General features: G+C 45.8%; 1 protein-coding gene across 3 annotated transcripts in view; it reads right to left on the bottom strand.

The window, feature by feature from the left end:
- LOC115171889 (protein sidekick-2) overlaps positions 1 to 24,070 on the bottom strand; it is a 346,069-nt gene that overhangs the window by 28,708 nt on the left and 293,291 nt on the right. For 2 of the 3 annotated variants that reach the window (XM_029729082.1, XM_029729084.1), the window contains exons 16-37: positions 23,090 to 23,230; positions 22,714 to 22,895; positions 22,370 to 22,485; positions 21,943 to 22,138; positions 21,033 to 21,131; positions 19,392 to 19,583; positions 16,063 to 16,184; positions 15,726 to 15,835; positions 13,085 to 13,235; positions 11,381 to 11,618; positions 11,158 to 11,273; positions 10,848 to 11,037; positions 10,463 to 10,561; positions 9,345 to 9,539; positions 8,734 to 8,935; positions 6,462 to 6,565; positions 5,227 to 5,297; positions 4,918 to 5,053; positions 4,263 to 4,319; positions 3,708 to 3,809; positions 3,425 to 3,540; positions 12 to 198 (exon numbers count right to left, since the gene is read on the bottom strand). In XM_029729082.1, the coding sequence (XP_029584942.1) occupies positions 12 to 198; positions 3,425 to 3,540; positions 3,708 to 3,809; positions 4,263 to 4,319; positions 4,918 to 5,053; positions 5,227 to 5,297; positions 6,462 to 6,565; positions 8,734 to 8,935; positions 9,345 to 9,539; positions 10,463 to 10,561; positions 10,848 to 11,037; positions 11,158 to 11,273; positions 11,381 to 11,618; positions 13,085 to 13,235; positions 15,726 to 15,835; positions 16,063 to 16,184; positions 19,392 to 19,583; positions 21,033 to 21,131; positions 21,943 to 22,138; positions 22,370 to 22,485; positions 22,714 to 22,895; positions 23,090 to 23,230 (3,122 nt within the window). The remainder of the gene's footprint in view (positions 1 to 11; positions 199 to 3,424; positions 3,541 to 3,707; positions 3,810 to 4,262; positions 4,320 to 4,917; positions 5,054 to 5,226; positions 5,298 to 6,461; positions 6,566 to 8,733; positions 8,936 to 9,344; positions 9,540 to 10,462; positions 10,562 to 10,847; positions 11,038 to 11,157; positions 11,274 to 11,380; positions 11,619 to 13,084; positions 13,236 to 15,725; positions 15,836 to 16,062; positions 16,185 to 19,391; positions 19,584 to 21,032; positions 21,132 to 21,942; positions 22,139 to 22,369; positions 22,486 to 22,713; positions 22,896 to 23,089; positions 23,231 to 24,070) is intronic. The other variant, XM_029729085.1, reaches the window with a different exon arrangement.

Below are 24,070 nucleotides of genomic sequence, written 5' to 3'. Positions count from 1 at the left end.
GTGGCCCTTACCAGCCTGTTGTGTTCGACCCCTGGTCGGGGGACCCCGGGGCCCGTCCCCTGCTGCGTTGAAGGCTGCTACGCTGATCATGTATGTGGTATAGCCAGTCAGGTTCTTAAGCTTGACCCCTAGCTCTGGGAGGAACATGGTACGCAGTCTCTCTGTCTCATTCTGCAGCTGGAACTCCCAGAAGTAGATCTAGAATACATGAGGAAGGGTCAGAGGTTATATTCAGATAGAGCTATAATACATGATGAAGGGTCAGAGGTTACATTCACATTCAGATATATCTAGATTACATGATGAAGGGTCAGAGGTTATATTCACATTCAGATAGATCTAGAATACATGATGAAGGGTCAGAGGTTATTTTCAGATAGATCTAGAATACATGAAGGGTCAGAGGTTATATTCACATTCAGATAGATCTAGAATGCATGAAGGGTCAGAGGTTATATTCAGATAGATGTATAATACATGATGAAGGGTCAGAGGTTATATTCACATTCAGATAGATCTAGAATGCATGAAGGGTCAGAGGTTATATTCAGATAGATCTAGAATACATGGAGGGTCAGAGGTTATATTCAGATAGATGTATAATACATGATGAAGGGTCAGAGGTTATATTCACATTCAGATAGATCTAGAATACATGGAGGGTCAGAGGTTATATTCAGATAGATGTATAATACATGATGAAGGGTCAGAGGTTATATTCACATTCAGATAGATCTAGAATACATGAAGGGTCAGAGGTTATATTCAGATAGATCTATATTACATGATGAAGGGTCAGAGGTTCTATTCACATATGGACAGTTGTTTCACTTACTTCATCTATGGCTTAACGTGTTTTATGTTGTGTGTTGTGTGTGTGTGTGTTGTGTGTATTGTGAGTGTTGTCTGTCTGTTGTGTGTGTTTGTGTGTGTATTGTGTCTGTGTGTGTGTTGTGATTGACCGGTTGGATCAGATGTACCAGTTCTGGAACAGATCAAGTGGAACCAGCTTGGTCTAGGAGAGGTTTGACAAACACTGTTCTACAGTATGGTATACTACAGTATGGTATACTACAGACCCACATGTACTACAGGGTGCTACACTACAGTATGGTAAACTACAGACCCACACGTTCTACAGTACGGTATACCACAGTATGGTATACTACAGTATGGAATACTACAGACCCAAATGTGCTACAGTATGGTATACTACAGTGTGGTATACTACAGACCCACATGTTCTACAGTATGGTATACTACAGTATACTACAGCATGGTATACTACAGACCCACATGTTCTACAGTATAGTATACTACAGACCCCCATGTTCTACAGTATGGTATACTACAGCATGGTATACTACAGACCCACATGTACTACAGTATGGTATACTACAGCATGGTATACTAAAAAACCACATGTACTACAGTATGGTATACTACAGTATGGTATACTACAGACCCACATGTTCTACAGTATGGTATACTACAGTATGGTATACCACAGCATGGTATACTACAGACCCACACGTTCTACAGTATGGTATACCACAGTATAGTATACTACAGTATGGTATACTAAAAACCCACATGTACTACAGTATGGTATACTACAGCATGGTATACTACAGACCCACATGTACTACAGTATGGTATACTACAGCATGGTATACTAAAAACCCACATGTACTACAGTATGGTATACTACAGTATGGTATACTACAGACCCACATGTTCTACAGTATGGTATACTACAGTATGGTATACCACAGCATGGTATACTACCGACCCACACGTTCTACAGTATGGTATACCACAGTATGGTATACTACAGTATGGAATACTACAGACCCAAATGTGCTACAGTATGGTATACTACAGTGTGGTATACTACAGACCCACATGTTCTACAGTATGGTATACTACAGTATACTACAGCATGGTATACTACAGACCCAAATGTTCTACAGTATGGTATACTACAGACCCACATGTTCTACAGTATGGTATACTACAGTATAGTATACCACAGCATGGTATACTACAGACCCACACGTTCTACAGTATGGTATACCATAGTATGGTATACTACAGTATGGTATACTAAAAACCCACATGTACTACAGTATGGTATACTACAGCATGGTATACTACAGACCCACATGTACTACAGTATGGTATACTACAGCATGGTATACTAAAAACCCACATGTACTACAGTATGGTATACTACAGTATGGTATACTACAGACCCACATGTTCTACAGTATGGTATACTACAGTATGGTATACCACAGCATGGTATACTACAGACCCACACGTTCTACAGTATGGTATACCACAGTATGGTATACTACAGTATGGTATACTAAAAACCCACATGTACTACAGTATGGTATACTACAGCATGGTATACTACAGACCCACATGTACTACAGTATGGTATACTACAGCATGGTATACTAAAAACCCACATGTACTACAGTATGGTATACTACAGTATGGTATACTACAGACCCACATGTTCTACAGTATGGTATACTACAGTATGGTATACCACAGCATGGTATACTACAGACCCACACGTTCTACAGTATGGTATACCACAGTATGGTATACTACAGTATGGAATACTACAGACCCAAATGTGCTACAGTATGGTATACTACAGTGTGGTATACTACAGACCCACATGTTCTACAGTATGGTATACTACAGTATACTACAGCATGGTATACTACAGACCCACATGCTCTACAGTATGGAATACTACAGTGTGGTATACTACAGACCCACACGTTCTATGGTATGGTATACTACAGTATGGTATACTTCAGTATGGTATACCACAGACCCACACGTTCTACAGTATGGTATACTACAGTATGGTATACTAAAGAACCCACCTGTTCTACAATATGGTATACTACAGACCCACATGTTCTACAGTATGATATACTACAGTATGGTATACTACATACCCACATGTTCTACAGTATGATATACTACAGTATGGTATACTACAGACCCACATGTTCTACAGTATGATATACTACAGTGTGGTATAGTACAGACCCACGTGTTCTACAGTATGGTATACTACAGTATGGTATACTGCAGACCCACATGTTCTACAGTATGGTATACTGTGGTATGGTATACTACAGTATGGTATACTACATAATGGTATACTACAGACCCACATGTTCTACAGTATGATATACTTCAGTATGGTATACTACAGTATGGTATACTACAGTATGGTATACTACATTATGCTATACTGCAGACCCACATGTTCTACAGTATGGTATACTGCGGTATGGTATACTACAGTATGGTATACTACATTATGGTATACTACAGACCCACATGTTAGAAGTGGTTCAGGTTAAGTGATTGCCCAAATTGTGATCCTCACCTTGTACCCCTGTATGTCTCCATTCTGAGAGTCAAGAGGAGGCGGGCTCCATGTGACATCCAGCTGGGTGGCTGTTGATGATTGGATGGTCACAGTTTGGGGCGGGGCTGTTGGAACTGGAGTGGAGTGGAGGATAAACATTCAATAGTGATAGTGATATTGGTCAGACCTGGTCCAATTCATATGTCAAATACCTTTAAATAGTTGAGCTGTGCTTGGGTTCGTTTTCCAGAACAGTGGAACCACTAGGGACAATAAAGTTGATCTCATCATCGCTTCTTACCTGCCTCTCCTACAAACACTTCCTGTGGCGTGCTGGTAGGCCCCTCTCCCACGGCGTTGTACACACTTAGGCGGATCTCATAACGCTTGTGTTTACTCAAGTCTGTGGGGGGAGAAACACAGAAAGAGTTGTCCACAAATGGCCTGGGAGGACCATCCAACAGCAGTGGAACTGGTCATACAACTATATGAGCTGAAGGAAAAGCAGAGAGATAAAGTGAAGAGGTCAAAGGTCAGGACACACCTGATGAGGAAGAGGTAAAACAACACCATGACAGGATAGTTAAATATTAAGACAAATGAGGAAGAGCAGAGATGTGGGGTGTTGGCAAAGACACACTGACATAAACATACGTTTACATACACAGATGAATGTCAGACAGACAGAGAGAGAGAGCGAGGAGGCTGCTGAGGGGAGGACGGTTCATCTTAAGGGCCAGAACGGAGTGAATGGAAACATGTGTCTGATGTCCTTGATACCATTCCACTAATTCCGCTCCAGCCATTACCACAAGCCCCTCCTCCCCACCAGCCTCCTGTGATACAGTGGACTTACTATCCAGCTCGTACTGGGTGAGAGAGGACTCGCTCAGGTTCCTCACACTGTAGGGGGCTAGAGGGTGACGGACAGGGTGAGAGGAGGGGTGAGGGAGGAGGGAGGACAGAACACAGGGAGTCAGGGCAGCCACCATAATGAGGCAGAGAGAGGGGGAGTAGAGAGAGGGAGGAGAGAGAGGGAGGAGAGAGGGAGGAGGGAGAGAGAGGGAGGAGAGAGAGAGAGAGAGGAGAGAGAGAGGGAGGAGAGCGAGAGGGAGAAGTTAGAGGGGGAGGCGAGAGAGAGGGGGAGGCGAGAGAGGGGGGAGAGAGAGGGGGGGAGGAGAGACAGAGGGAGGAGAGAGAGAGGGGGAGGCGAGAAAGGGGGGAGAGAGAGGGGGGGAGGAGATAGAGAGGGAGGAGAGAGAGGGAGGAAAGAGAGGGAGGAGAGAGAGAGAGGGAGAAGGGAGAGGGGGAGGCGAGAAAGGGGGGAGAGAGAGGGGGAGGAGATAGAGAGGGAGGAGAGAGGGGAGGAGAGAGGGAGGAGAGAGAGAGAGGGAGCAGACTGATGTTAGGTCTTCATGGTAACGTGTGAACAGAGTAGACCCACAGTCACCTAAATGCTGAGAGCTGAGGAAAAGGTTAAGGAAACAAACAGAGGTCAGAGGTCAACTCACCGGTGAGCTCGGCCCAGTTGGAGGCGGGGCTGTTGATGGTTCGTATGGTGAAGCTACGGAGGTGGTCGTATTGTAACTCCCGGTATCGTACCCTGAACCCCAGCAGTACCCCGTTTATCTGCTTCTCAGCAGGCGGCTGGAGGGGGGATCAGTCACATTTATTTATAAAGACCTTTTTATATCCACAGTCCAACATCAACAAAGTGTTTTACAGTAAACCAAGCCTGGACCACCAGACTTAAAAACAACACAGTGGCAAGGAAACTATCTAGACGAGAGAAAACTGCACCTTACAAATGTACCGCTTACCTCCCATCGGACCAGCACCGACGTGGTGGTGTGGGGTGTAACAGAGAGGATTGTGGGAGCTTTGTCTGGGGCTGTGTGGAGACAGATATAAGGGTATCGTTGAACTGGTGGACTGTATTAACACTGTATAAACACACACACACACACACACACACACACACACACACACACACACAGTAGGGCTATTGTGTCAACAAGCACAAGCAGTGTGATTGTCTGATGCTCAGTATGAGATCATCATCAGTGGACAGTGTACTTCTGTTTTACAACAGGCCATATTGATAACACTTCCTAATGCTTTGAAACACAACACAGAGTGGCTGCTCTCACTGCTGCCACTGCTGAAGTACAGTGTGTACAGTCAACCAATCAGAGAGACAGCAATGGCTGCCTAGTGAGGAGGACTGTCTGTCTCCCAGTACAGTGGAGTGACTAGACACAGGTCTCATGAGGATAACCCAGCAAAAACAGCATTGAATCAACATCAACCTGGGTTCAAATAGTTGACAGTTTGGCTCAATGAAACCAACAAAATAGTTCCTCATTTGAAAAACCCTGTCCATCTGGCACTACAGGCAGACTTAAGCAAACTCTCAAAACCCTGTCCATCTGGCACCACAGGAAGACTTAAGCAAACTCTCAAAACCCTGTCCATCTGGCACGACAGGCAGACTTAAGCAAACTCTCAAAACTCTGTTCATCTGGCACTACAGGCAGACTTAAGCAAACTCTCAAAACCCTGTCCATCTGGCACTACAGGCAGACTTAAGCAAACTCTCAAAACCCTGTCCATCTGGCACCACAGGAAGACTTAAGCAAACTCTCAAAACCCTGTCCATCTGGCACCACAGGCAGACTTAAGCAAACTCTCAAAACTCTGTTCATCTGGCACTACAGGCAGACTTAAGCAAACTCTCAAAACCCTGTCCATCTGGCACTACAGGCAGACTTAAGCAAACTCTCAAAACCCTGTCCATCTGGCACTACAGGCAGACTTAAGCAAACTCTCAAAACCCTGTCCATCTGGCACTACAGGCAGACTTAAGCAAACTCTCAAAACTCTGTTCATCTGGCACTACAGGCAGACTTAAGAAAACTCTCAAAACCCTGTCCATCTGGCACCACAGGAAGACTTAAGCAAACTCTCAAAATATTTGTACGATTTGAAAAAGGTTTTGGAAAGCGAGTTTGCAGGTCTACGGAGTCAGTCAGTCTCATTTCCATGATGTCCTTACCGTCCTGTAGCGTGGTGACAGCCTCACTCTCCTGGCTGTACTCACTGTCCCCGATGTCGTTGGTGGCTTTCACTCGGAACTGGTAGGAGGTGAATGGCTTGAGGCTGGCAGGAGAGAATGTCCCCTGTCAGTTCACTTATGTCTTCAACCTAGAGTTATCCTAGACATGTACTAGATAGTGTGGTAACACTGTGTTTAAAGGCTGCCTACATAAACACATTCATAACCCTACATAAACACATTCATAACCCCACATAACACATTCATAACACTATATAACACATTCATAACCCTACATAAACACATTCATAACCCCACACAACACATTCATAACCCTACATAACACATTCATTACCCTACATAACACATTCATTACCCTACATAAACACATTCATAACCCCACATAACCCATTCATTACCCTACATAAACACATTCATATCCCTACATAAACACATTCATAACACTACATGAACACATTCATAACCCTACATAAACACATTCATAACCCCACATAACACATTCATTACCCTACATAAACACATTCATTACCCTACATAAACACATTCATAACCCTACATAAACCCATTCATAACCCTACATGAACACATTCATTACCCTACATAAACACATTCATAACCCCACATAAAACATTCATTACCCTACATAAACAAATTCATTACCCTACATAAACACATTCATAACCCTACATAAACCCATTCATAACCCTACATGAACACATTCCTTACCCTACATAAACACATTCATAACCCCACATAACACATTCATAACCCTACATGAACACATTCATTACCCTACATAAACACATTCATAACCCCACATAACACATTCATAACCCTACATAACACATTCATTACCCTACATAAACACATTCATAACCCCACATAACACATTCATTACCCTACATAAACACATTCATAACCCCACATAACACATTCATAACCCTACATAAACACATTCATAACCCCACATAACACATTCATAACCCTACATAACACATTCATTACCCTACATAACACATTCATTACCCTACATAAACACATTCATAACCCCACATAACACATTCATTACCTTACATAAACACATTCATATCCCTACATAAACACATTCATAACACTACATGAACACATTCATAACCCTACATAAACACATTCATAACCCCACATAACACATTCATTACCCTACATAAACACATTCATTACCCTACATAAACACATTCATAACCCTACATGAACCCATTCATAACCCTACATGAACACATTCATTACCCTACATAAACACATTCATAACCCCACATAACACATTCATAACCCTACATAACACATTCATTACCCTACATAAACACATTCATAACCCCACATAACACATTCATTACCCTACATAAACACATTCATTACCCTACATAAACACATTCATAACCCTACATAAACCCATTCATAACCCTACATGAACACATTCATTACCCTACATAAACACATTCATAACCCCACATAACACATTCATAACCCTACATAACACATTCATTACCCTACATAAACACATTCATAACCCCACATAACACATTCATTACCCTACATAAACACATTCATTACCCTACATAAACACATTCATAACCCTACATAAACCCATTCATAACCCTACATGAACACATTCATTACCCTACATAAACACATTCATAACCCCACATAACACATTCATAACCCTACATAACACATTCATAACCCCACATAACACATTCATTACCCTACATAAACACATTCATACCCCTACATAAACACATCCATAACCCTACATTAACACATTCATAACCCTATATAAACACATTCATAACCCCACATAACACATTCATTACCCTACATAAACACATTCATTACCCTACATAAACACATTCATAACCCTACATAAACCCATCCATAACCCTACATTAACACATTCATAACCCTATATAAACACATTCATAACCCCACATAACACATTCATTACCCTACATAAACGCATTCATTACCCTACATAAACACATTCATAACCCTACATGAACACATTCATTACCCTACATAAACACATTCATAACCCCACATAACACATTCATAACCCTACATAAACACATTCATAACCCTACATGAACACATTCCTTTAAATGTGAATAAGGTCTCTCTGCCCTCTCACCTGCACTAGATAGGGTACTAGGTATTGTGCTAGGTAGTGCATTAGTGAGGGTGCTAGGTAGGGTACTAGGTAGGGTGTGTACTGTACCTGTCCACTATGTAGGAGCTGGCCTCGTGGTTGACCGATGCAGAGTGGACAGTCCAGTTACTGTCTGGTAGCTCTCTGTACTGCACCGTGTAGTAGCGGACAGGTGACAGGCCGTCGCTACCTGGTTCCCATGACAACATCACGCTGCGCGCCTGCACGTCCTCCTGGGGCACTGTGGGACGGCTGGCTGGCTGGGGCCGCGCTGAAGGGGCGGGGCAAACACACACTGTCAATCACCGTTCCCATACATAACCGCAATGACTGTAATAAATATGTAAATCAATGAATGAATAAATTTATAAATAGATGTAAATAAATAGATGCAAAAATACAAATATAAATAAATAAATACATGAATAAATAAACACATGAAAACATAAATAAAGGAAGTAAATAATTGAAAGCTACATTATGTTTGTACTATTTCCTCCCCAGTCGGGTCAGTACCTACCTCTCCTCTCTGTAGTGACCACCAGGGCCTCTGCAGCCTCCCCCCAGCACTATTTCCTCCCTAGTCGGGTCAGTACCTACCTCTCTTCTCTGTAGTGACCACCAGGGCCTCTGCAGCCTCCCCCCAGCACTATTTCCTCCCTAGTCGGGTCAGTACCTACCTCTCCTCTCTGTAGTGACCACCAGGGCCTCTGCAGCCTCCCCCCAGCCCTTGCGTGTCTGAGCGGTGAGGCGGAACACGTAGACGGACTCTGGTTTCAGTCCAGATGCTGTATACTGTCGTGCACTGGGGCTCAGCACGTCCACAGTGGCAGCGTTGCTATTGGAGGTGTTCTGTCTGTGTGTAATCTGATAGGCTAGGTCGGAGAGAGGAACATGACGATTCAGTACGGGAAACGATCTGTTGACGACCTAAAATGTTGAAATGTTGTCAATAAAGAACATGGACATAGATTGCATTGTGTCTTAGAGGAACCAGGGACAACGTAATAAACAGAATGTGGATAGTATCTTGGTATGAGAGCTTGGACCCTGAGATATGGAGACCCTGTGGTTTAGATACAGCAGTAGGTGGTTAGTGTCTTGGTATGAGAGATTGGACCCTGAGATACAGAGCCCCTGTGGTTTAGATACAGCAGTAGGTGGTTAGTGTCTTGGTATGAGAGCTTGGACCCTGAGATATGGAGACCCTGTGGTTTAGATACAGCAGTAGGTGGTTAGTGTCTTGGTATGAGAGCTTGGACCCTGAGATATGGAGCCCCTGTGGATTAGATACAGCAGTAAGTGGTTAGTGTCTTGGTATGAGAACTTGGACCCTGAGATACAGAGCCACTGTGGTTTAGATACAGCAGTAGGTGGTTAGTGTCTTGGTATGAGAGCTTGGACCCTGAGATACAGAGCCCCTGTGGTTTAGATACAGCAGTAGGTGGTTCATGTCTTGGTATGAGAGCTTGGACCCTGAGATACAGAGCCCCTGTGGTTTAGATACAGCAGTAGGTGGTTAGTGTCTTGGTAAGAGAACTTGGACCCTGAGATACAGAGCCCCTGTGGTTTAGATACAGCAGTAGGTGGTTAGTGTCTTGGTATGAGAACTTGGACCCTGAGATACAGAGCCCCTGTGGTTTAGATACAGCAGTAGGTGGTTAGTGTCTTGGTATGAGAGCTTGGACCCTGAGATACAGAGCCCCTGTGGTTTAGATACAGCCGTTAGTTAGAAATACTACTACCTGTTAGGATAATGGATGTATAGAGGGGGAGGGGGCTGTGGTAGTAGACGTACCCAGGATGATGCCGTTAGGCTGGGCAGGAGGCTGCCAGATGAGCCTGACTGAGCCGGTCCTCACCTCTGGGAACAGGATGCCCACTGGAGGACCTGGGACTGTGGATACAGAGGGAGGAACATGGGTTAGGAGGACAATACCAACACAACAGTACTGTGTCCATGTTGATCTAGTTGAGCTTACCTTTATCAATACAATTACAGAATAGAGGATAACAGGACCAGTGGTTCTGGCTGAGGGTAGAATAGTCTTGACGTGGCCAGTAGCCTCCTTTAGGGGGGCCCCTTCATTGCCGTGTTTATCTCAACAGGCTAACACAGTGCTGTGGCGTGCTGGACACCCGGGTTTTGAACCCAAGGTATTAGGTCAGTGAGTAATGCTCACCATCGTCCAGGGTCCTCTCCAGGATGGACGGCCTGCTGCTCCTGCCGTCTCCTATCCGTGTGAAGGCCAGAACCTGGATCTCATACAGCACGTACTTCCCCAGACCACTCAACTGAACACTGTGGCTGGTGTTCCCCTCCACCACCCAGTACTGAGGGACAGAGTCTGAACCCTTGTCCTTATACACCACCTGGGAGACCACGGGGACAACGGGTAATAGTGAGTGTGTATGTTTAGGTTCCTGTTTAGGTGTGTGTGTGTGTGTGTGTGTGTGTGTGTGTGTGTGTGTGTGTGTGTGTGTGGCACTGACCTTGTATCCCAGGATGAGTCCGTTGCGGTCAGTCTGAGGGACCTCCCCCCAGCGGACCAGGATGCTGCTGGAAGTCGTGGCGAAGGCTGACACATTGGTGGGACCACAGGATGGCACTACACAGGGGTCAGAGGTTAGAATACAGCCTGTGTGTGTGTGTGTTCAGTACAAGTGTGTTTATGTGTGTGTAGTATGAGTGTGTTAGCTGTCTCCACAGTCTTACCAGACTCCCTGGTTCTGCCCTGGACAGGCTGGCTCCAGGGCCCAGAACCCATGCCGTTGATGGCCTGAACCCTGACTTCATACTCTGTCCACTCCTCCAGGTCCTCTATGGTAAACTCCCTCTCCAGCCGGTCACTGATGACATGGGATAGGACTCCTTCCTTAGATGCCGCTCTGGAGTACTGAACCCGGTAACCCACCAACTCCTGGTCCCCATTGTACTCCCACTCTGGAAGAGGCTGGAAAGAGAGGAGGTGGGGAGGAAGGTTGAGAAGGTATGATACACACTGACTGATAGAGAAACAGAGATACAGAGACTGACTGACAGAGAGACAGAGATACAGAGACTCTGACAGAGAAACAGAGATATAGAGACTGACTGACAGAGAAACAGAGACTGACTGACAGAGAGACAGAGACTGACTGACAGAGAGACAGAGATACAGAGACTCTGACAGAGAAACAGAGATATAGAGACTGACTGACAGAGAAACAGAGACTGACTGACAGAGAGACAGAGACTGACTGACTGACAGAGAGACAGAGACAGACTGACAGAGAGACAGAGACTGACTGACAGAGAGACAGAGACTGACAGAGAGACAGAGACGGACTGACAGAGAGACAGAGACTGACTGACAGATAGACAGAGACTGACTGAGAGAAACAGAGATACAGAGACTGACTGACAGAGAGACAGAGACGGACTGACAGAGAGACAGAGAAACAGAGACTGACTGACAGAGAGACAGAGAAGCAGAGACTGACTGACAGAGAGACAAAGATACAGAGACTGACTGACAGAGAAACAGATGGATTGACAGAGATACAGAGACTGACTGACAGAGAGACAGAGATACAGAGACTGACTGACAGAGAGACAGAGATACAGAGACTGACTGACAGAGAGACAGAGATACAGAGAATGACTGACAGAGAGACAGAGATACAGAGACTGACTGACAGAGAGACAGAGATACAGAGACTGACTGACAGAGAGACAGAGATACAGAGACTGACTGACAGAGAGACAGAGATACAGAGACTGACTGACAGAGATACAGAGAGACAGAGACTGACTGACAGAGAAACTGAGATACAGAGAAACAGAGACTGACAGAGAAACAGAGATACAGAGAAACAGAGACTGACTGACAGATAAACAGAGATACAGAGAGACAGAGACTGACTGACAGAGAAACAGAGATACAGAGAAACAGAGACTGACTGACAGATAAACAGAGATACAGAGAGACAGAGATACAGAGAAACAGAGATACAGAGAGACAGAGACTGATTGACAGAGAAACTGAGATACAGACAGACAGAGACTGACAGAGAAACAGAGATACAGAGAAACAGAGACTGACTGACAGATAAACAGAGATACAGAGAGACAGAGACTGATTGACAGAGAAACTGAGATACAGAGAGACAGAGACTGACTGACAGAGAAACTGAGATACAGACAGACAGAGACTGACAGAGAAACAGAGATACAGAGAAACAGAGACTGACTGACAGAGAAACAGAGATACAGAGAGACAGAGACTGACAGAGAAACAGAGAGACAGAGAAACAGAGACTGACTGACAGAGAGACAAAGATTCAGAGAGACAGAGACTGACAGAGAACCAGATATTGTGTACATGCGTGTCTGTGTTCCTTATGCCCTTATGAGGAGAACAATCTAGTCAGGACGCACCACCCATCGGAGCCAGAGGCTGGTCTCTGAGGCTGTTCGGAGGGTGACGTTGTAGGGGGAGATATCTGGAGGAGCCTGCAGGGTCTGGATCTTCCTGGAGGGCTGGCTGGGAGGACTGGTCCCCACTATGTTCACCTGGCGCATACGGAACCTACAGGCGAGGACAGACAGGAAGGTATGGATGTCAACATGGGTTTGACAGGATGTTCTGGTAGGAGCTATGCTTACAACATGGGGACACAGGAATCAGGGTTGGGGTCCCATTCCAATTCAATTCAGAGGGTATGGACTTTTTTGCTCATGAATTGAATGTTGATCCCTTTGAAGTGGAATAGAGTCCAACTCTGATGGGTGTATTGTGTGGTCAGTATGTGATGTCGTGTCTTTGGCTATGCCGGATTAAGTGATATGACATGCTAACTTATAAAATGATTTCTCTGTAATTAATATTACCTGATTAAGCTAATCATGTAAATGTAATTAACTAGAAAGTCGGGGCACCACGGAAGAACGTTTATAGAGCCGTTATCTTCCGAATAAACTCTTAAAATACTTAGTAATATTTTACATCGATAGCAGTCAATATTAACCCTTATCTTATTTTCAGTCTCATAATGAAAGTTGTAAATTCTTGGCTATCTTCACGCACCCTGGCTAACAAGTTGAATCAGCAATACAAAATTGGGTTTAATTATTTATTTACTAAATACCTAAACTAATCACACAGAATTACATATACACAGAATACAAATGATGTCATACAGAAAACGTCCTGGTGGACAGAACCTGTATGAAAGCTGGTTACACAAAGGAAAGGGGGTTGGGCTTGAATGAAAGAGCGGGAAGATTTAGGAACGAAGAAACAGCAGCTATGCTATCGTAAATACATTATCTTATGCATTCTAAATTACCGCCCATTTGGAAAAGGAAAATGCAATAAATATTTACTCTGAGCTGCGCTTCGGTAGATTGGTCGTAGATGCTGGCCGGGTTGGCCAACAGATCTTCCTGTAAACTCTTAAGAATGTCAATGGTGGTAAATTGGATACGTGGTGGTATCTTCGTCCGTCTGTTAGACTGGATCCGTCGTCCGTCCTTTCCTAGCCCACGTCTACAGAGCTAACTCAACGGCTAGGAAGTATCACTTCTGTAGTGAATAAGCTCAAAGTTCATACCATTCGCCATCAAAGCTCACGCCGAGGTTGGCTTAGTTCTGTCCTTGACATGTGTGTCCTTCTAACGTAGAGGCTGCAGACCTCACGTACTGGAACCACCTGGTTATCTTTTCGTCAAAGGCTTATATAGTGGACAGGGGGGAAGGATGTGTTTCATCGTTTATAACCCCTCCTCTTCACAGGGGTGGGCCACTGATCAAGCAGGGCACTTTCCTTATGAAAACCCAAATCTCTCATTTGGAAGCTAAAATTACATTTAATCTCCTAACAAACAATTTCAATATCAAACATTTCAATTGCATAACAATTCCATGTTACTCTGATAACTAGAGGGTGTATACTTTCTCAGGCACAGTTTATGTCGTCCTGTCATCAGTCATAATGTCTCAGATGACAACCTAACTGACATACATACTCATTACGTTCTCAAGCATATTTCCAACTGGTTTTATTACCAAAATATGGTTCCTTTTCCCCATTTGTTTGATGTTCCCAGACTCTCTATATTTAACACAGGCTATTCAAGTCCTTCAGTAGGGTCAGAGAGGGGAAGGGAGAAAGGTATTTATGGGGGGGGGTCTTAAACCTTACCCACAGGCCAACGTCATGACAGTGACTACCAGAATAACTATGAGAGTACATTTATCAGGTGTAGTGTTAGGTACCTGTTGTAGCTGTACTAGTGATGTTGTATTGTACCTATAGGAGGTGTAGTGTTAGGTACCTGTTGTAGCTGTACTAGTGATGTTGTACTGTACCTATAGGAGGTGTAGTGTTAGGTACCTGTTGTAGCTGTACTAGTGATGTTGTACTGTACCTATAGGAGGTGTAGTGTTAGGTACCTGTTGTAGCTGTACTAGTGCTGTTGTACTGTACCTATAGGAGGTGTAGTGTTAGGTACCTGTTGTAGATGTACTAGTGATGTTGTACTGTACCTATAGGAGGTGTAGTGTTAGGTACCTGTTGTAGCTGTACTAGTGATGTTGTACTGTACCTATAGGAGGTGTAGTGTTAGGTACCTGTTGTAGCTGTACTAGTGATGTTGTACTGTATCTATAGGAGGTGTAGTGTTAGGTACCTGTTGTAGCTGTACTAGTGATGTTGTACTGTACCTATAGGAGGTGTAGTGTTAGGTACCTGTTGTAGCTGTACTAGTGATGTTGTACTGTATCTATAGGAGGTGTAGTGTTAGGTACCTGTTGTAGCTGTACTAGTGATGTTGTACTGTACCTATAGGAGGTGTAGTGTTAGGTACCTGTTGTAGCTGTACTAGTGAAGTTGAACTGTACCTATAGGAGGTGTAGTGTTAGGTACCTGTTGTAGTTGTACTAGTGATGTTGTACTGTATCTATAGGAGGTGTAGTGTTAGGTACCTGTTGTAGCTGTACTAGTGATGTTGTACTGTACCTATAGGAGGTGTAGTGTTAGGTACCTGTTGTAGTTGTACTAGTGATGTTGTACTGTACCTATAGGAGGTGTAGGGGTTCAGTTCCAGGACCTCCAGGGAACGGGCATCAGGCTCATTGGGCAACTGGTTGACCATCACCCACTCCTCATTCTCCCCGATTATACCAATCTAGAGAGGGTATAATAATGGGGGGAGGGGGGATGGGGGTTTTGAGAGGGAAGAGGGAGAAGGAGAGAGAGAGAGAGAGAGAGAAGAGAGATGGAGAGAAAGAGAGAGAGAGAGAGAGAGAGAAAAAAAGAGAGACTATGATTTTTTAAATTCACTTAAAGTTTGATTGATTGATTGCTCGCTTGCTTGATTCATTGATTTATTGATTGATTGGATGTGTCTCTCACCTGTGCCTCGACCTGCCAGCGTGAGATGGATGTCTTGCCATCATATCCAGGTTTAAACTGCAGGGCCACAGAGCGGGGGCCGATGTTGGAGATGGCTATGTTGGTTGGCGGGCCTGGCATCTCTGTATTGGGAGGAGGAAAGACACAATGAGATCAGAAACGGAGATAAAGGAGGAGGGACACAGTGAGATCAGGGACGGAGATAAAGGAGGAGAGACACAGTGAGATCAGGGATGGAGATAAAGGAGAGACAGTGAGATCAGGGACGGAGATAAAGGAGAGACAGTGAGATCAGGGACAGAGATAAAGGAGAGACAGTGAGATCAGGGACAGAGATAAAGGAGGAGAGACACAGTGAGATCAGGGACGGAGATAAAGGAGAGACAGTGAGATCAGGGACGGAGATAAAGGAGGAGAGACAGTGAGATCAGGGACGGAGATAAAGGAGAGACAGTGAGATCAGGGACGGAGATAAAGGAGGAGAGACACAGTGAGATCAGGGACGGAGATAAAGGAAGAGAGACACAGTGAGATCAGGGACGGGGATAAAGGAGGAGAGACACAGTGAGATCAGGGATGGAGATATAGGAGAGACAGTGAGATCAGGGACGGAGATAAAGGAGGAGAGACACAGTGAGATCAGGGATGGAGATAAAGGAGGAGAGACACAGTGAGATCAGGGATGGAGATAAAGGAGGAGAGACAGTGAGATCAGGGCTGGAGATAAAGGAGGAGAGACACAGTGAGTCACACCAAAAACCTGGGGGAGGGTTAGGGGGAGGTACTAACCTGGGGGTAGGGTTAGGGGGAGGTACTAACCTGGGGGAGGGTTAGGGGGAGGTACTAACCTGGGGGAGGGTTAGGGGGAGGTACTAACCTGGGGGAGGGTTAGGGGGAGGTACTAACCTGGGGTAGAGTTAGGGGGAGGTACTAACCTGGGGGTAGAGTTAGGGGGAGGTACTAACCTGGGGAGGGTTAGGGGGAGGTACTAACCTGGGGGAGGGTTAGGGGGAGGTACTAACCTGGGGGAGGGATAGGGGGAGGTACTAACCTGGGGTAGAGTTAGGGGGAGGTACTAACCAGGGGGAGTGTTAGGGGGAGGTACTAACCTGGGGGAGGGTTAGGGGGAGGTACTAACCTGGGAGTAGAGTTAGGGGGAGGTACTAACCTGGGGTAGAGTTAGGGGGAGGTACTAACCTGGGGGTAGAGTTAGGGGGAGGTACTAACCTGGGGGTAGAGTTAGGGGGAGGAACTAACCTGGGGGTAGAGTTAGGGGGAGGTACTAACCTGGGGGTAGAGTTAGGGGGAGGTACTAACCTGGGGGTAGAGTTAGGGGGAGGTACTAACCTGGGGGTAGAGTTAGGGGGAGGACCTAACCTGGGGGAGGGTTAGGGGGAGGTACTAACCTGGGGGTAGAGTTAGGGGGAGGTACTAACCTGGGGGTAGAGTTAGGGGGAGGTACTAACCTGGGGGTAGAGTTAGGGGGAGGTACTAACCTGGGGTAGAGTTAGGGGGAGGTACTAACCTGGGGGTAGAGTTAGGGGGAGGTACTAACCTGGGGGTAGAGTTAGGGGGAGGTACTAACCTGGGGGAGGGTTAGGGGGAGGTACTAACCTGGGTAGGGTTAGGGGGAGGTACTAACCTGGGGTAGGGTTAGGGGGAGGTACTAACCTGGGGTAGAGTTAGGGGGAGGTACTAACCTGGGGGTAGAGTTAGGGGGAGGTACTAACCTGGGGGTAGGGTTAGGGGGAGGTACTAACCTGGGGGTAGAGTTAGGGGGAGGTACTAACCTGGGGGTAGAGTTAGGGGGAGGCACTAACCTGGGGGAGGGTTAGGGGGAGGTACTAACCTGGGGGAGGGTTAGGGGGAGGTACTAACCTGGGGGAGGGTTAGGGGGAGGTACTAACCTGGGGTAGGGTTAGGGGGAGGTACTAACCTGGGGTAGGGTTAGGGGGAGGTACTAACCTGGGGGTAGAGTTAGGGGGAGGTACTAACCTGGGGGAGGGTTAGGGGGAGGTACTAACCTGGGGGTAGAGTTAGGGGGAGGTACTAACCTGGGGGTAGAGTTAGGGGGAGGCACTAACCTGGGGGAGGGTTAGGGGGAGGTACTAACCTGGGGGTAGAGTTAGGGGGAGGTACTAACCTGGGGGTAGAGTTAGGGGGAGGTACTAACCTGGGGGTAGAGTTAGGGGGAGGAACTAACCTGGGGGTAGAGTTAGGGGGAGGAACTAACCTGGGGGAGGGTTAGGGGGAGGTACTAACCTGGGGGAGGGTTAGGGGGTGGTACTAACCTGGGGGTAGAGTTAGGGGGAGGTACTAACCTGGGGGTAGGGTTAGGGGGTGGTACTAACCTGGGGGTATAGTTAGGGGGAGGTACTAACCTGGGGGTAGAGTTAGGGGGAGGTACTAACCTGGGGGTAGAGTTAGGGGGAGGTACTAACCTGGGGTAGAGTTAGGGGGAGGTACTAACCTGGGGGTAGAGTTAGGGGGAGGTACTAACCTGGGGGTAGAGTTAGGGGGAGGTACTAACCTGGGGGTAGAGTTAAGGGGAGGTACTAACCTGGGGTAGAGTTAGGGGGAGGTACTAACCTGGGGGTAGAGTTAGAGGGGAGGTACTAACCTGGGGAGGGTTAGGGGGAGGTACTAACCTGGGGGAGGGTTAGGGGGAGGTACTAACCTGGGGGTAGAGTTAGGGGGAGGTACCTACCTGGGGGAGGGTTAGGGGGAGGTACTAACCTGGGGGTAGAGTTAGGGGGAGGTACTAACCTGGGGGTAGAGTTAGGGGTGGTACTAACCTGGGGGTAGAGTTAGGGGGAGGTACTAACCTGGGGGTAGAGTTAGGGGGAGGTACTAACCTGGGGGTAGAGTTAGGGGGAGGTACTAACCTGGGGGTAGAGTTAGGGGGAGGTACTAACCTGGGGGTAGAGTTAGGGGGAGGTACTAACCTGGGGTAGGGTTAGGGGGAGGTACTAACCTGGGGGAGGGTTAGGGGGAGGTACTAACCTGGGGTAGAGTTAGGGGGAGGTACTAACCTGGGGGTAGAGTTAGGGGGAGGTACTAACCTGGGGGAGGGTTAGGGGGAGGTACTAACCTGGGGTAGAGTTTAGGGGAGGTACTAACCTGGGGGTAGAGTTAGGGGGAGGTACTAACCTGGGGGAGGGTTAGGGGGAGGTACTAACCTGGGGGTAGGGTTAGGGGGAGGTACTAACCTGGGGGTAGAGTTAGGGGGAGGTACTAACCTGGGGGTAGAGTTAGGGGGAGGTACTAACCTGGGGGTAGAGTTAGGGGGAGGTACTAACCTGGGGGTAGAGTTAGGGGGAGGTACTAACCTGGGGGAACTCCAGATGATATAGTAGAAGAAGACAGTTGACCCTGTCCCTTGGAGGTCATCCCAGCCACCTGGATGGTGTAGGTGGTGAGGGCGGTCAGCCCGGTGACTCGGTACTCCTGGGTCAGGTTAGGGAGGTAGTGGGTGACCCGGGTGTTGGTCCGGTTAAACTCCTCCCACGAGATACGGTAGCCTGTAGGAGAGAGACATCACAGCTGGTTAGACTGATACAGAGGACATGAACAGACTAGAATACAATACTGTAGGAGAGGGACATCACAGCTGGTTAGACTGATACAGAGGACATGAACAGACTAGAATATAATACTGTAGGAGAAGGACATCACAGCTGGTTAGACTGATACAGAGGACATATGAAGACTAGAATACAATACTGTAGGAGAGGGACATCACAGCTGGTTAGACTGATACAGAGGACATGAACAGACTAGAATACAATACTGTAGGAGAAGGACATCACAGCTGGTTAGACTGATACAGAGGACATATGAAGACTAGAATACAATACTGTAGGAGAGAGACATCACAGCTGGTTAGACTGATACAGAGGACATGAACAGACTAGAATACAATACTGTAGGAGAGGGACATCACAGCTGGTTAGACTGATACAGAGGACATATGAAGACTAGAATACAATACTGTAGGAGAGAGACATCACAGCTGGTTAGACTGATACAGAGGACATGAACAGACTAGAATACAATACTGTAGGAGAAGGACATCACAGCTGGTTAGACTGATACAGAGGACATATGAAGACTACAATACAATACTGTAGGAGAGAGACATCACAGCTGGTTAGACTGATACAGAGGACATGAACAGACTAGAATACAATACTGTAGGAGAGAGACATCACAGCTGGTTAGACTGATACAGAGGACATGAACAGACAAGAATACAATACTGTAGGAGAGACATCACAGCTGGTTAGACTGATACAGAGGACATATGAAGACTAGAATACAACTGACTAGATATCCCCCTTTCCCTTTCCCTATAGAAGCGAATAGAATGGAATAGAATATATGTTTATTGGCCATTTGCACAGAAATGGATACTTTAGCAACCACAGTACCCAACCAAACACAGCACACATCCAACAAACAGGGTCAACCATAGACCATGCCTACAGTAGGCCTAGTTATCTGTGAGGACTCTGATCTTCTAGTTGGGGTCTTTCCAGAGAGGGTTAGGGTTAGATACTGTACTATACTAGGTGAAGTACCTGTGAGGACTCCATTCTTCTTGTTGAGGTCTTTTCAGAGAGGATTATTGTTAGATACTATACTAGGTACAGTACCTGTGAGGACTCTGATCTTCTAGTTGGGGTCTTTCCAGAGAGGGTTAGGGTTAGATACTGTACTATACTAGGTGAAGTACCTGTGAGGACTCCATTCTTCTTGTTGAGGTCTTTTCAGAGAGGATTATTGTTAGATACTATACTAGGTACAGTACCTGTGAGGACTCTGATCTTCTAGTTGGGGTCTTTCCAGAGAGGGTTAGGGTTAGATACTGTACTATACTAGGTGAAGTACCTGTGAGGACTCCATTCTTCTTGTTGAGGTCTTTCCAGAGAGGGTTATTGTTAGATACTCTACTATAGTAGGTACAGTACCTGTGAGGACTCCATTCTTCTCATTGGGGTCTTTCCAGCTGACCTTCAGAGATGTGTCCAGGATCTCTGTAAAGCTCAGGTGACCAACGGCACCAGGCGCTGGACACACACAAGGCAAGGATTATACAGTGAGTGTCCAGTATGTTTAGTGCACAAGTATCGTATACTTTAGAGTAGTACCATATACTTTACAGTAGTATCATATACTTTACAGTAGTATCATATACTTTACAGTAGTACCATATACTTTACAGTAGTACCATATACTTTAAAGTAGTACCATATACTTTGCAGTAGTACCATATACTTTACAGTAGTTTCATATACTTTGCAGAAGTACCATATACTTTGCAGTAGTACCATATACTTTGCAGTAGTACCATATACTTTACAGTAGTACCATATACTTTACAGTAGTACCATATACTTTAAAGTAGTACCATATACTTTGCAGTAGTACCATATACTTTACAGTAGTTTCATATACTTTGCAGTAGTACCATACACTTTATAGTAGTGCCATATACTTTGCAGTTGTACCATATACTTTACAGTAGTACCATATACTTTACAGTAGTACCATACACTTTACAGTAGTACCATATACTTTACAGTAGTGTATTGGGTCTGTAATAGTTTGTAATACCCTTTTTACCCGGGCCAATTTGTGACAGACTGAGCTGTACTGCGCTGGCCCAGTTACGCATACAAAGAATATCTGAGCCAACACAGTACAGTCCGGGGCCTTCGGGTCAATAGAATAATGTGGAAATAGAATTGCTTTTGTCTGTGCCTGTGAGACAGTGTCTTCATGAGTGCCTACAGGTTTGGTATAATTATGTGACTGTGGTATTCACTGTCTTCATGAGTGCCTACAGGTTTGGTATAGTTATGTGACTGTGGTACTCACTGTCTTCGTGAGTGCGTAGTCTGTGAGGCGGGCTGCGAGGGCCGTCTCCAGGCGTAGTGAAACACAGGACAGAGGTGTAGTACTCTGTGAACTTCTTCAGTCCCGTCACGTAGCCCACATGCACGCTGTCCTGGAAGTTAGGTCTCACTGTCACCATGGTAACATCCTCCTCGTGACCCGGCTCCCACGCCAACAGCTGGAAACAGATGGAGGGATAGTTTAAAAATGTCATAAGAGAAAAGACAACAAAACACTGCAGCTGGTTTATAGTGATCTGTTGAGGCACTGGTACGTCTAATGCTGGAGAATGCAGTTCCTATTCTAACCACTAGAGGGCAGTGTATGACAGTACAGAGATGTATTATCAGAACAGGTCGTTCTCCTGCACATCCAATAAGAATATTTGTCTCTGCTCTCTGTTGCCCACCTTGTATCCCTGGTTGATGCCGTTGATGAACTGAGGGCTAGGAGCTGACCAGGTCAGCCTGACTGTAGAGGAGTTGAATGGCTCAGCCTGGACATTACCTGGTGGGACAGTGGGGACTGGGAAAGAGATGGAGGGAGATACGAGAGAGAGAGAGAGAAAACATGAGGTAGGAAGAGAAGGAGGATGACTGAATAACCGGCCCTCAGAAAGCTGCAGAGGAGCTTCTGGCACGGCGTGGGCTTGTTGTGGTTCTATGTTCCACAGAGAGCTAAGAGAAGTACGTCACTTCTCAACCCTTAAAGCTGGAGAACTATGTTTAACCATGTGACTTCATCCATCCTCACCTCCCTGCAGGGTCCACTCTGTAACCTTGTGGCTGTAGGTACCCCTCCCAGCCCTGTTGTAGGCTGCCACCTCAATCTCATAGTTAGTCCAGATGATGAGGTCCTCCAGGAGTAGGTTATTCTGGTCTGGCCTGGTGATGTTCTTCATCTGACAGTCCACTGGTAGACCTGACAGACAGTACCTAGGAGGGGAGAGAGAGAGGGATGGTTAGACAGTGCAGAAAGGGGAAAGTGAGGGTGAAAAGACATGGAAGGAGAGGAGGAAGACATTAGGATTGTGACCATGACCCAAGTGGTGTTATACAGGTTAATAACCAAGATGAATGTCATTGACCCCCTCCATCTTCAACCTGGACCAATCTGCTCTGTGTCTCACCTGATGATGTATCCCTGGAGCGGTCCATTCTGGTGGCTCTCCGGGGGTGGTTGCCACTGGATCATGATGGACTGGTTGGTACGACCACTGGCAATCACCGTCTGAGGAGGGGCACTGGGAGGCTCCTCTGGTAGAGAGAGTCTGGTGGGAGAGAGGGAGGGAGAGAGAGGGAGAGAGAGATAGGGAAGAGAGAAAACTGGCATGAATTAACAAATGTTTCTGAATATTTCCATGTCTTTTCGTTATGTAATCGTTAAAAGAGAGAGAGAGAGAGAGAGAGAGAGTGTGTGTATGTGTGTGTGTGTGTGTGTGTGTGTGTGTGTGTGTGTGTGTGTGTGTGTGTGTGTGTGTGTGTGTGTGTGTGTAAAGGCAGCACAAAGCAGAGTTGGTCAGACCATCATTGTCACTGATCTCTCTAACTAAGGGCTGTCTGTGTCTATGCCACAGTAAAAGGCTCTGTGATGTCTCTCCCTCAGAGAGCTGTCTCTTCAGCTCAGCTACCATCGAAGAAGTCATGGGCTGCGTCCCAAATGACTCTGTAGTCTATTTAGAGTGCAGTAGAGCCCTATAGGTCCTGGTCAAATGTAGTACAATGTAAAGGGAAAAGAGAGCCGTTTGGGATGTATATGCAGTTAAAGCAGGCTAAAGCCACTGAAGGATTCCAGTGAGACTTCATTAAAGTTGACATCTCAATTTCTCTTCTGTGCATAGAAACAGAGAAGTGCTGTTCTGGAGCATAGACAGAGGCAGAGAGAGAGAGAGAGAGATATTTGTTCGTTTTGCCTTTTGTACTTCAACTATTTGCACATTGTTATAACACTGTACATAGTTATACTATGACATTTGAAATGTCTTTATTCTTTTGGCAATGTAAAAATATGTTTCCAATGCCAATAAAGCCCATTGAAATGAATTAAATTGAATTGAGAGAGAGATTAAGAGAGGGAGGTAGGGTGAAGGATAAAGCAGTCTTTAGGATCA

Source organism: Salmo trutta, chromosome 32 (genome assembly GCF_901001165.1).
Source record: "Salmo trutta chromosome 32, fSalTru1.1, whole genome shotgun sequence".
In the NCBI taxonomy this organism is placed as follows: Eukaryota; Metazoa; Chordata; class Actinopteri; order Salmoniformes; family Salmonidae; genus Salmo; species Salmo trutta.
Note: the sequence above shows the minus strand (reverse complement) of the source record. Positions and strands in the feature narration are given on the sequence as shown.